The sequence below is a fragment of the Myotis daubentonii genome, chromosome 15 (genome assembly GCF_963259705.1).
Source record: "Myotis daubentonii chromosome 15, mMyoDau2.1, whole genome shotgun sequence".
Classification (NCBI taxonomy): Eukaryota; Metazoa; Chordata; class Mammalia; order Chiroptera; family Vespertilionidae; genus Myotis; species Myotis daubentonii.
The window spans coordinates 28,035,509-28,047,829 of record NC_081854.1 but is presented as its reverse complement, the minus strand read 5'-3'; the positions used below and the strand labels follow the sequence as shown (position 1 = coordinate 28,047,829).

The window sequence follows — 12,321 nt, the reverse complement described above, 5'->3', positions numbered from 1 at the left end:
GCGCTGGCCTTTGCCTGGCCCACACGGGGTTACACCCAGACAGAGGGCTTGACAGGGCCTCAACTTTTACTGGGCTCCGAGCAGAGGAGACCCAGATGTGTCTGTAGGCCTGAAGTAAAACAAATGACTTTTATAGGAAAAGCCATATTTTTTCCACAATGTTTATCTGTCAGAAGAATAGGCTGAGCACAAAGGGCTGCTTACTGGAAAAGATGAAAACAGTTTGCTGCCAATTTTCTCTGGTGGAAAAAAAGTGCTCTGGCGACTAATGAATAACGAACCTCAGTTAACAATGTCTGGAAGGCCCTGCTCTTGGCTCCCTGTACACAATGTGATGGATAGAAATTAGGAAATTAAAACTGATTTTGTTTCTCCAAATTTAACTGTTTACACTTGAGGAAAAAATAATTGAATAATAATGCTTCTCTTGAGCAATCCCCCCTAACCCCCCACCCCCCCAAAGTCGTTCTTAGTGCTTTCAAAATACCCTGCAGCCAGCAGGCCAAGCCTAGTCTTGGCTAACTGGCTGGTGGGCCCCAGGGCGTGCACTGGTTGCACAATCAGCCCCTGCGCCCTGGGCACCAGGCCAGGCGGCAGGGCCGGGTTCGCCCCCACCCACTGGGGCCCGAGAGGCTGCAGCCACCTGCCGGGCAGGGCCTCCTGAGGGCCCTCTGGGTGGTCCTTTCGAGGATCAGTCGGTAGGAGGTGGATGGGAAAGCCTAGCTGGGGACGCCCACACAAGCCTCCCCGCTGGCCAAGGAGAGGAGGAGGCCACAGAGACATGCTCGCCCAGGGGCCTGATTGGTCAGAGGGTGCTCCAGGGAGGGTCAGGGGTCTGCTGCTGGCTTGTGAGAGCACTGGGCTCAGCTAGTCTCAGGAGGAACCAGGGCCAGCCACCAGCTGGTGGAGCCCTATCACCCCAGTCTGAATGAAGCCAGAGGCAGGAGAGCATGACAAGTACAGTGCCAGTCCCATCATTAAGACCCAGCTTCGGGGCTCCCACTGCCCTGTGGGGACCCCATGCATGGCACACTGACCACTTACCAGCCTTCAGGAAAGGCCACACCCAGTGCACCGCCCAGGGCTCACTGTGCAGACACCGGCAGGCCCTGTGAGGCGGCCACTGGAGGAGGCATGCTCACAGAAACTCCCGCCTTGGCCTTGGGGTGCGGACACTGTGGCAGCAGCCTGGACCAGGACCAACCAATAGGTGGAAGGGGAGGAGGGGCATGAGCCTTGCCTGACTCACTGCACTGCAGCTGTCTCTCAGAGCCCTAACCCACCCTGGGGAGTTCAGGCTCAGCGACAGCCCACAGGCAGGCTACTTGGGCCGATATGTGCACACTGACCTCTGGGTAGCCTCCCACGTCGTGCACATCAATGCCCAGGAAGTGGCCGAGCCCATGAGGCATGAACACGGCTCCCAGGTGGGCCTGGACCATGGCATCGATGCTGCCACTCAGGATGCCGATGCGGGCCAGCTCCTCCAGGTGGATGCGGTCAGCGAGGCGGTGCATGTCAGGCCACCAAACGCCTGCGGCTCAGATGGAGGCTGCAGTAAGCTGTGGAGACTGGCGGCCCGGCCAGGGCTCCCCAGGGCAAGATTTGGGGGACACAAAGCCCTCACTGGCTGAGGCGGGATGTCCTGAGGTGAGGGGCAGGGGTGATGAGGCTGGGTGCCCTCCATGCAGGGCTTTCCCAGCCACAGCTCTGGAGCTTAACCCCACCTTCTCCACTGGGTCCTCAGAGGCAGGCTTCTGTCACCCATGGCCAGGGCCTAGACAGGTGTGCTCCCAGGCCAGGCCAGGCTATCTGTCCCTGTCCCCGGCCAGTGTGTGCTTTGGGGGCCATGGGATCTCAGCCAGATCACTGGGCATCAGAAGGAGAGCTGAATGTCCCCATCAGTGGATGTGGGGGAGAGGGGCTGCAGGGAACCCCAGCAAGGCTCAGGCCCAAACATTGCTCATGAGCCTCAGGCTGTGGGGCCAGAGGAAGCCATGGCTGGGGAGAGGGGCCCTTCTGCAGCCCCCTCCGCCCTGCCCTCCATGGGGCTGAATCTCTCTGGGAGCCACTGTAGGAGAACAAAGGTTTCTGGGGTGAAGGTGCAGCTGGCACAGCCTCACGGGCTGGCTGGCAGGGGTCTGTGGCCCCGCCTGCTACAAGCTCTGGGTGACCATCTCTGCGGCAGCCCAAACATCCAAGCCCCAGGCTGCTAATCAAACTCATCTTGGCCCCACATTTCTGGGGCAAAGGTCACCGTGGAGAGCATTCCCAGGCACTGAGTTTCGGGGTGAGCAGGCTCTCCAGGGCTTGGTGGCTCAGCCCTGCCGGGACCCCCAGGGACCTTTGAGGGCCGCAGCCTGGGGCTTTTGGAGAGCCATACTCAGCCCTGCCCATGGGCTCCATGGAGTCCACCTTCAGCCTTGCTCAAGGCGCTAGGCACTCAGCACAAGCACCACATAGGGACCTAGGCCAGTGAAGCTCCTTGCCCTACCTCACGAGGGCTGTTTGGGCAGGCCATGTGGCCCCAGGGCACCCAGGGCCAGGTGGACAGGGTGGGGGCCTGCACCTCTATACTGTGCTCTGGCCACAGAGGTTGTCAGCACCGGTCCATGTGGCAACCCTGGCTCCCAAGACCCCCCTCTTCTGCGCCCACCCCACCCTGCTCTCTGCACAACCCATCACTGTCGATCTCCGCTGTAGGAGGGCAGCACTGGGATCCTGGACTGTGAGGGCTGCACTGGTCCCTCGCTGGCCACGGCTGGGCCCCCAGGATCTGGCTGGTCTCAGGACTCTGAACCTCAGAGGGCAGACAATGGCTCGAGGGGTAGAGGGAGATGGGACACAGGCCATCACCTCTCAGACACTCGAGCTAGGCACCAGTCACCCAGATGGGGTCCCTCCCCTGCTAGAGATAGAGGCCCCACAGTTGGGGTCTTGTGTGGGTGTAGGCACAGGGCTAGTCCAACCTCTTGGGTCCCCAGGATCCAGGCTCTGAGCAGGTGGGTGGGGCGGCACCCTGGCTAGTTCACACGGCAGTGGCCAGCCCAGGGCCCGAGGTGCAGGGAGACCAGGGTGGAAGACACCGAGGCCTGTCCCTGGAGACAGAGCGCCTCCTTGGAGCCCAGCCCTGTTCTACACACCTTGGCCCACGAGGTGCTGAGGTGGGGGTGGTGTCCTGGGGTCTGGAGTCTGGCTACTCTCTCTGTGGAGGGAGAGCCCAGCCTGCACCCCAGCTGGAGCCGGGGTGGGAGCCTTTTCTTAATGGATGGCATCCTGAAACGAAGACCCGGGACACCGATGCCAGCTCCGCTGCTCCGCGCTGTGACCAGGGCAAGCCTTCGCCTCTGTGAGCCTCCGAGGCCTCTGTGCCAACATGCCCCTGGTGCCTGGAGAGCTAGCCGCAGAAGCACCTTCCAGGGGACTGGGTCACCTTCCCCGCCAACTGCCATAAGCCACTGTTCACCCATCACCTGTGTCCAGCCAGACCCTGGGTCCACTTCCTGTTCACTCACGGGCCACAGCTGGGTCTGCTTCAGCCTTGGACCACGGCTCTTCTCCAAGACAGACAACCTCCCTCCCCCGCCCGCTCCCCAGGCAAGGCCACCCTGTGCCAGAAGCACACTAAGGTCTTCCCGCCTCAGGCCCTTTGCAGGCCGGGCCTGACCTGAGACTCCTCATCCTTGGGGACTCAGCATAAAAGTCAGCCCGCCCTGGAGTCCTCCCCCAGTCACTCTCTTCGCATCCCAGTGATTTCTCTCCTTGTTCCCAATCCCCTAGACAGGGCTGCCTCCCGCTCCTCCTGTGTCCTCCAGGAGAGCAATGCCCCCCTCCTATCCCCCTGACCCCGGGCCTGGCAGGGTGCCAGCTCGGGAGAATGCACCGCCTATTCTGCTCCCGCCAGAGGCTCCTAGCTTAAAAGGGCCCCGAAGCAGCTCTGCACACTTGGAAGGCCAGCCCCTGGGCTGAAGGGCATCCTGTGTGGCAGCCGATGCCCAGCCCCAGTGCAGCGCCGTCTCTTTGGCGGGGCCTTCTCCCGATGCCCAAGGAGAGCCCCCAGAAGCAGCCTGCCTTCGGGCCTGGCAGCTCCCACAGTGGGCCTGGCCTCGGCAGAGGGGGATCAGGTATCAATCATGCGCGTGCTGGCAGCTCGGCTCCTCTCCTGTCCTCTGGCCCCTTGTGGGGCCGGACGTGTGGGCCCAGGCGGTCCCCACGGCGCCTCTAGTCTTCCTCGCCTGCAGGCCCTCGGGAAGGCCTTGCGCACTGCGCTCTTGGCCGGGAGCGAGAGTTTCTGCCTGTGTGTGGTTAGGGTTGTGACAGTGACTAAACCTCCAGCAACTTGGCCCAGCGTCTGGCCTGGATGGTGGTTACGACACCCATGGCCAAGGCAAGGGTCCCTGAAGTGTGTGGAGGCTGCTGCAGGGGTGGGGTGGGCACAAATGGAGGGGGTCCCCACGCCTAGGCCCAGCCCACAGTTCGAGGCCCATGCCCTGACTCCCGGGCTCCCTGTGCCTCAGCAGCTCACAGGCCCCTCGGCACCCACACAGCCCAGCCAGAAGCCATCAGAGGTCCCCAAGCCTGCTCACACTGGGACACCACATTGGGGGTCACACTGCAGAGACAGATGCCATCTGCCTCCAGCACACACCAAATCTTGTCCTGTCGTCCCGAACATCTGAATCTGAAGCCCCCACCCCTCCTGCACCCCTGCTGTTTCCTTCTCATCCCTTGCAGTGCCTTACCCCCCCTACCCCCTCACCCTGCCTAAGGCCTGGACACCAAGGCCACCTCTTTAGACTACAGGTCAGACGGGGCCAGTCCGTGTCCCGAGGACAGAGCCCCGAGATCCTCAGCCCAGCTCTCGTCTCTAGCCTCACCCTCATCCACTCCCGGGCCAACAGTGCTGAGAGCGCTGCCTCCACTTGCTGCTTACTTAGCGGGGACCACCCTCCAAGGGTCCTTCCTTCCCAGTCTCACTCTCATTTCTCCTGTGGGCCTCTCCAGGAAGCTTTCTCCAGGAAGCCCTCCCAGACTTCCCTCTCCATGCACACTGGCAGAGCTGTGCCTGGTTACAGCCTCTGAGCACTGAGAGGCGGGACCTGTGCCTGCTCTATGCCAGGTACACGTGTGGCCTGTGTATGAACCCCAGCCGTCTTCGTGGCTCTCCTGCAGCCAGCGCTGTCACCTCGTGGGCCAGGGTCTGGATGTGCACCCACCCCACCCCTCTGTGCACTCAGACCCCAGGTGGCAGGGTAACCTCTAGGTGGGTGCCCCATCACCTGCCTATTGGCTCAGAGGGACCAGCCCCCAGTATGTATGCAGCGCAGCCCCAGGTCACCAGCTGGTCTTCTGTGCCGACCTGGTCCCCCTCAGACCACACCTTGCCCTGATGAGCTGGGAGCCTGCTGGGCCTTCTGCTGGGGCTGGTTCCCAGAGCCTTAGCGGCATCCATCACAGCCTTGGGGCCTCTTGCCCAGAGTGTGACAGCCTGGGGGCTCGGAGGCCCTGAGCCAAGATCCCCCCTCCCCCAGCTCCTCAGCTGCATCCTCATAGTCACTTCCAGACAGAGAGCTCACTTCATCCTAAGACAATGGCCCTCCAGGGATGATATATGAGCCAGGCCCTGGGGGGTGCAGGAGGGGAGGCTTAGGGCAGGGGTCCCAAGGCAGGCCCTGTGGGCTGCAGGGAGCTGCCTGGCAGGCTCAGCTGGCCCAGGATGAGGGCCTCCAGCCCGCCCCCCTCAGACCCCTGCCTGCTGCCAGGATCTCTGGGGACCCTCTTGCTGCAGAAGGGCAGGATAGTGTGTGCCCAAGTTGCAGGCGCCTGGATGCTGAGTTGAACGTGGCTGCCTTGCTCAGTGTCCTCGTGGTCCCACCCCCCCGCACCCTGGCCGAGCGCCCCGCAGGAGTAAATGAGGCCAGGGTGGGCGGGAACTCACCCGCTGTCCCATAGCAAGCAGGAGGGCTTCCTAGGCCAGAGGGACCACACAGCACCCAGAGACAGCCCTCCTGCCGAGAGGGCACCCGTGGTCTGGGTGTGCGCTGTCCCCATACCTCTGTCAGCCGACCCCCATGTTCCCCACCATCTTTAAGGAGAGGCCTGAGGAGAGTCCAACCCCTGCCCCACTGAGGGATACAGAGCCCGCAAAGGTGCCTGACCACAGGACACAGGAGCCATGGGAGCCAGCACAGGTCCCCGTGCCCTTCTCCCACCTGGCCACCTCGGCTCTCTCAGCATCCTCTCCTGTGGTCTGGCCCACTCCGAGCCAAGGCACTTCCCATAGGCAGCCAGAACCCTGACACCAGGGGCAGAGCCAGAAGTGGGGGCAGCTGCACACAACCGCACAGGTTGTACGTGGAATGACAAAGGGGTTGCTCACGCACACTGAGACAACTGCTTCTACAGACCATGAAGGGCCCCAGAGCCCAGTGCGTGGTCTGCACCACCCGTGTGGGAGCCTGGGGGGCGGGGCTCAGGAGGGGGGCCCTGCAGCCCCAGGCCAAGGTGACCAGGGTGGGTGGTGAACAAGGAGGGAGAGGGAGGGGCACTGATGCTGGGAAGTGGGAGGTGAGGCTGCAAGAGACCTGGGTGTTTAAGGGGAACCTCAGTGCTCTAGGGTGACTGTAGGGACTGGGTTTGCCGAACAGCCCAGGCAAACCCTTTCACTGCATCTGAAATGCTTACACAAATGACTGATGTGCTCATCCCTGGGGTGTGAAGAGAGGAGACCAGCACTTGGGGTGGCGGCTTCACAGAGGCTGTGTTTATAGGCAATGGGGTGCGTGCCGGCTTACTAGTAAAGGTCAGAGCGCGGAAAGGTCACAGCAAGCACTTCCTTCTCCCCAAGCCGCTGACCCGTGGTCTGTCCTGCACCTCCTCCGTGGACTGAAGCACACGGGAATCTGCCTCTCACTGCCTCCTTCCTCTCGCAGGAGAGGGCCCTGGCCGCCCCATCCTGCACTTGTCTTCACACGACAGTCCCCCGGGAGTTACCCCGCAGTAATGAGGACAAACTGCTGCTTTTCAAACAGACAATTAGCACAGATGCTGTTTGCTTATGCAGCTGCGAAACCAGGCAAGTCCCATCAGCATTGTCCCCTACAAAAGCTGACGTTTAGGTTTCCTTGTCTTTCCATTGGGACATTTCTGAGCTCGTCCTGGGATTCATTTGATCACCAAGCTCTGTTCTCATTGGACAAGTGAGGGTGTGGAGTGGGGCCTGGCGTCCCCCCAGCACCCTTCCCTGGCTCCCCAGCTTCTAACAAGGGGGGAGGAGGGCTCCCAGGGCAGGCAGGGACCATCCTGCTCACAGTGCGCCTCCTCAGAAGACAGTTGCCGAGGGCCCCTCAAAAGCAGCCCTCGGCTGTAAGTCACCCCAGCAACTGTCTGTGGGGCCACAGGGGCTGTGGAGCAAATGCTGAGCCGCGGGTGCTGGGCCGGCAGGAAGCCCAGTGGGGCTTTCACACTCGGGCTCAGGACCTCTTCCTCTCTTTCCTTCTAAAATGAAGTCTCCTCAGAGGGATGCAAATCTAACTGCCACAGTCCCACTCAACTGAGTATGAGCTCAGAGTCGGGTCTTCAAGGCCTGTCAAGGCCAAGCCCCCCCCCGCCGCCCCGGCCCTACAGCCTCTGCCTGTTTCCCTGAATACTGGAGGGACACTCCGTGCCCGCCAGACCCAGTGCAGCTGCTGGCCCTGAGCAAGAGGGCACGGCACGTTCACCCAGGTGCCAGTGTCCAGAACTGGCCAAGCCCTGCCTGCCGTGAACTCCGCGCTGGGACAGGGCAGGGAACGTGCTGCCACCCCAGTGGCCAGGGCAGGCAGGGGATGTGCAGGTGGAGGTCAGATGGCACACGGGGCGACCTGGGCTGAGCTCTGACTCGCAGCTCTGACCCTGCGCGGCAGCCAGCCCCCTTTCTAGGCGTGGCCCTGGGGACCCGACACCACCTGAGCCTGACTGGCTGCTCATGCGAGGCGAGACAGACCTGCTTCTCATTGGTGCCCCCCACATCAGAGAGCAGGGCCAGGCACATCGCCACCTCCAACCCCACGCCAGGTGGCCCTCCCGCAGGCCCCCTGCCCTCACCCGGCTTCATGGAGCTCATGACGGCACGGCAGCTCCGCAGCACCGCCTCGTAGATGGCCTTCTGGTCTTCGGTGAACTTGCCATTGGCAGGAAAGGAGCACGTGATGTCAGAAGAGAAGCAGTAATACTCGCCGCCCATGTCAAACAGGCTGTGAGGAGAAGAGGGCATGAGGCCAGTGGGGTGCTCGGGAACACCCCTGCCCATCACTTTCCTCCCACCCGGCGCTCAAGGGCACATCAGGGGGCTGAGCCCAAGCCATCTCACGCTATGACTAGTTTGGGCAGCAGCTTGGGGGCCTCCTACCCCAATGTCTTCTACGGTGCACGAGCAGCAAAGGAACCCTGCCCGTCCCGGGAGACCTCTGACCCCAGAGCAGGAAGACCCTGGGCACACCCCGCCCTCCAGCACCTCTGCTGCCCAGGCCACTGTATGCTCGGCTGAGGAGACTCACTTGGAGAGTGAGGGAGAGAGAGAGGTGTCCCCAGGACCCTCCACCACCTGGCCTCCATGTGAGCATCCAACAGACCCTCCCAGGACTGCCCGGCTCCCAGCACAGGGCATGGCTGCAGCAGAGGCAAAGTACATGGGCCTGGACAGGGCCCTTAGGATGGACGCACCTGTCTGACAAGGAACATGGGCTGAGACGCACCGCCTGCCTCTCGCAGGCCCAGTGTCTCAGTGAAAACCCAGCAACAGGTCTGCTTCAGCTCTGGCCAGAGCACAGTGTCCCTCTCCTGCTGGGATGGACAGATGTGCTCTGCAGGGCCTGACAGAGGGAGAGCCGCCGTGTCCAGCAGGGTGTTCCCGGGGCCTGGCCAGCTGTACACCACCCTTGGGCTGCCCAGAGCCCCAGCGTTCCCAGGGGCAGAGCGGGACCAGCAGGCCCGGAGGGAAGGAGTGGAGACAGAGAGGATGGACGAGGCCGGGAGCTGGTGGCGTAAGCCAGCAGTGGCAGGTCGGTGCTGGGACAGATGGGCCAGCCGCCGAGTCAGGAGGACAGGCCGCGATGACCTGCCCTCTGGACATCCCATGACAGGGCCCTGGTGCACCGACGTCAGGAGTAGGCTAAGCCGCGCTCCCACACCCTTGCTGCCAGACTGTGCACACAGGGCCCCCAGGCCTCAGGACCCTCGCCCCCTCCACAGTGGAGTGGGACAGAACACACAGGGGCTGCTGGGTCCAGGCATGGCTCCCACTGGGCCACCAGGCTGACTAGGGCCCCGGATGGAAGGAGTAGGGTGCTCAGACAGAGCGACCCTCCCTGTCTTGTCCCACCAGAGCACTCGGCAGGCTACTCGAGGCAAGCACAGGGTGGGCGCCCACCAGCCCCTCACCCTTCACAGGGTTGGGACCAAGCTGAGGGACATGGTTGGTCCCCAGGCCTGAGATCCTGCGGACCACAGAGTCAGGTGGAGCTGAGGTGGAGGGGCTGGCATGCGTGACCGGCTGGAGCCCTGCTCGGCTTGGTGCCTGGCTGCCAGCTCCCTGTGGGGGCCGGTCTTCAGCCACACATATTCTGGGAACCTGAGTGAGTGCAGGGGCAGAGCCGTGCCTTCCACTCCTACAAGGGCCTCTCACCCAAACCCAAATTCTAAAGGTCAACACAGCCACTCAACGAATGTTCTAGAAGCTGCTTGTGTCTTTGGGGGCCCCTACCCCACGGTAGAGTGGGGGACTCCAGCCCAGCTCATGGAGCAGGGGGCAGGTCACATGGCGTGACAGGCAGCACCAAAGCAGATTTTTAAAGGAAAACACTGAAAGCTCAGGATCCCTGGGTATTTTGCTGGAATACAAAGTTCTTAGCTGGGCACCCTTTAATCTCCCGTCTTTTTCCAATTGCAAAACACCACAAGCAGTGTCAACAGTGCAAAAACCACCAGATAACACCTCAGGTGACTCTCAGGGGTGGGGAAGAGCCCCCAGCAGCATACAGGGGAACTGTGGGTTAGGTCAAAGTCACAGGATCGAGGGGGCCCTGGGCCCCTCACTTGAGGTGGCCCGCCCACGCCCAGTGTGGGAGCCGGGATGATAAAACAGAGAGGCCCTGAACAGAAACGCCCGGGCACCTGTTCGCCAGGAGGCTGCAGATGCAACAGGTTTGGGCCAGCTGCTCCCTGCAGGTTGACTCCTGCCCAGGGCTGGCCGGGAAGATGGGCACATCTTTCCTCTAACTACTGAGGCTCTGAGTCGGGGGTCATCAGCTGAGAGACCAGACAGAGATGGGTTCTCCTGTCCTGGCTCCAGCACTTGGCTTTCGGAGCCTCAGTGTTTCCGCCTTTAAAATGGGGACAGCCACAGTGCTGCAGGTTTGTGTCCTCTCGGGGCCAGCGTGCAGGCAGGCATGGGACAGAGCTGTGTGGGGCCCTGGGCCAGTGTCACCCGGGAGCAGAGCATTTTCATCCAGGCTCCTTGGAGGCAAGAAAGGAAAATGGTTTGTGGCTTCTTGTTCAGAACATGCAGGAATGGATGTAAGACAGGAGCGTGGGGGACACAGATGCCGGGCTGCCACATCAGAAGGCACCCTGCAGCAGCACCCCAGGCGTGGGTCTCAAAGAAACCCAGAAATTGCACTGTTTAAACAACCAGGAAGCCCCAGAGCACACAGATGCCACAGACACCTAACAGTGAAAACGAGGCTTCCCAGGCGGACAAGACAACCGAGTCCCCCGCTCTGCTCAACAACCCAGAGAACACGGGGTGCGGGTGCACGGAGGGACTCGGCCGGCCTGGCCTTACCACTGAGATTCTCCAAGGCCTCAGCTGTATATTTTGTTTTAAAATCATCCGCTTTCTGGAGAAGGAAGTGCACAAGCAGCCGGCAGCTCCATCCTGCCCAGCGACGCGCAAGCACGGGGCTCAAGTCTATTTTCGTGCTCTCAGTTCCCTATCTTTCTGCTTAAAAAAAAAAAAAAAAAAAAAAAAAAAAAAAATCCACCCCCCGCCCCCCCCTGGAGTTCCTGCACACATGAGTTATTCAGATTCAAGCCATTCTGGAACCAGGGACGAAAGCCATCTCTTTTATAAATCATCTCCCACGAACTCCTCTGTGTCCACTTCACCCGTCCTCTGAACACAAGCTGACGATGGAGAATTCAGTCATACTTTGGCTCAGCCGAGGACGCCGGGTCCCTCCTCCCTGGCTGCCTGGAGACACCACCAGGAACCCCACCATCCTTGGCTGTGTGAATGTGTGTGATAATGTAAGACATCTGGGGAGATATTACACATCTCCAAGCAACATGCTGGCCTCCCGTTCCTCACATGTGTTCATCTGCTTCTATTTCTGGCCGGGAGGAGAGGTTCTGTCTTCCGTTGGCTCCTCCCGGGCAGCTTCATGCCCGGGCTACCTGCCACCACAGGCCCACCCAGCCCCTCCCCAGCCCCTCAGCTCCCTCGGTCCCACTGCAGGGACCAGCCAGCCCACAGGCAGGCGGCCTAAAAGCTGACTTGGCCAGTGACGAGGTTGGGAGCAGTTGGGGGAAGGCTGCAGTGCTTACACAAGGGCCACTCTGCACTCAGCATGTAGCTTCATTTTAACCTCCTGAGTTGTGGCCAACACTCGCTACCTCTCACCCAAGACTGATGCGTACACGCACGTGTGTGCACGCATACACCCAGCCCTGAGGACAGGAGCATTTCAGACCCCAACTTGCAGCCACCCAGTGCGTGTTCGAGGCCAGGCCAGGGGATTTCTGAACAGCAGGAAACCCTCGCTTCCCTACAGACCTTAGCGTGAGACAGAAAGGAAGGCGTACCGGTCACTTCCAGCTTATGGGCCGCCGTGGGCAGCCCCTGCAGAGAGACCCCTGAGCCAGCCGCCCACTCCCAGCCAGACGCTCTGTGAGTGCCAAGCCCAGGTGTGCCCATGGGGCAAAGACCATCACTGGAGTCCTGGAGGCTCCCTCTGGGCCACAGGCTGACCCCCAAGTAGACCTCTCCCCAGTGCCTTCGGGCATTCCTGCTCCCCAACCCAGCCACGCGACAGTGCCCTCGAGGGGCAGGAAGACAGGAAAGCCAAGCAGCAGCTCCCACGGCCAGCAATCCCAGCACATTTGGGGGCAAGGGCAGGTGCGGGCTGGGGCCTCCCGAGTGTCTGGAAAGAACTGCGGTCTGTTCTACAGGGGACAGGGCAGGAGCAGAGCAGCCACGTCCCCAGGAAGGACACTGCAGGCACCTGGCCTGGTGTGTGGGTGGGACCCAGTGGCTGCCCAGCCCTAGGGCTGGCTGCCACCGCA

The 12,321-nt window shown here is 61.6% G+C and overlaps 1 protein-coding gene across 6 annotated transcripts in view; it reads right to left on the bottom strand.

Annotated features, from left to right (window-relative positions):
- Positions 1 to 12,321, bottom strand: part of LOC132217058 (xaa-Pro dipeptidase) — a 467,255-nt gene that overhangs the window by 356,021 nt on the left and 98,913 nt on the right. The window contains exons 12-13 of one of the 6 annotated variants that reach the window (XM_059667012.1): positions 8,086 to 8,234; positions 1,350 to 1,534 (exon numbers count right to left, since the gene is read on the bottom strand). The exons of the other annotated variants lie outside the window; for them this stretch is intronic. Of the exons in view, the coding sequence (XP_059522995.1) occupies positions 1,350 to 1,534; positions 8,086 to 8,234 (334 nt within the window). The remainder of the gene's footprint in view (positions 1 to 1,349; positions 1,535 to 8,085; positions 8,235 to 12,321) is intronic. 6 annotated transcript variants of the gene reach the window in all.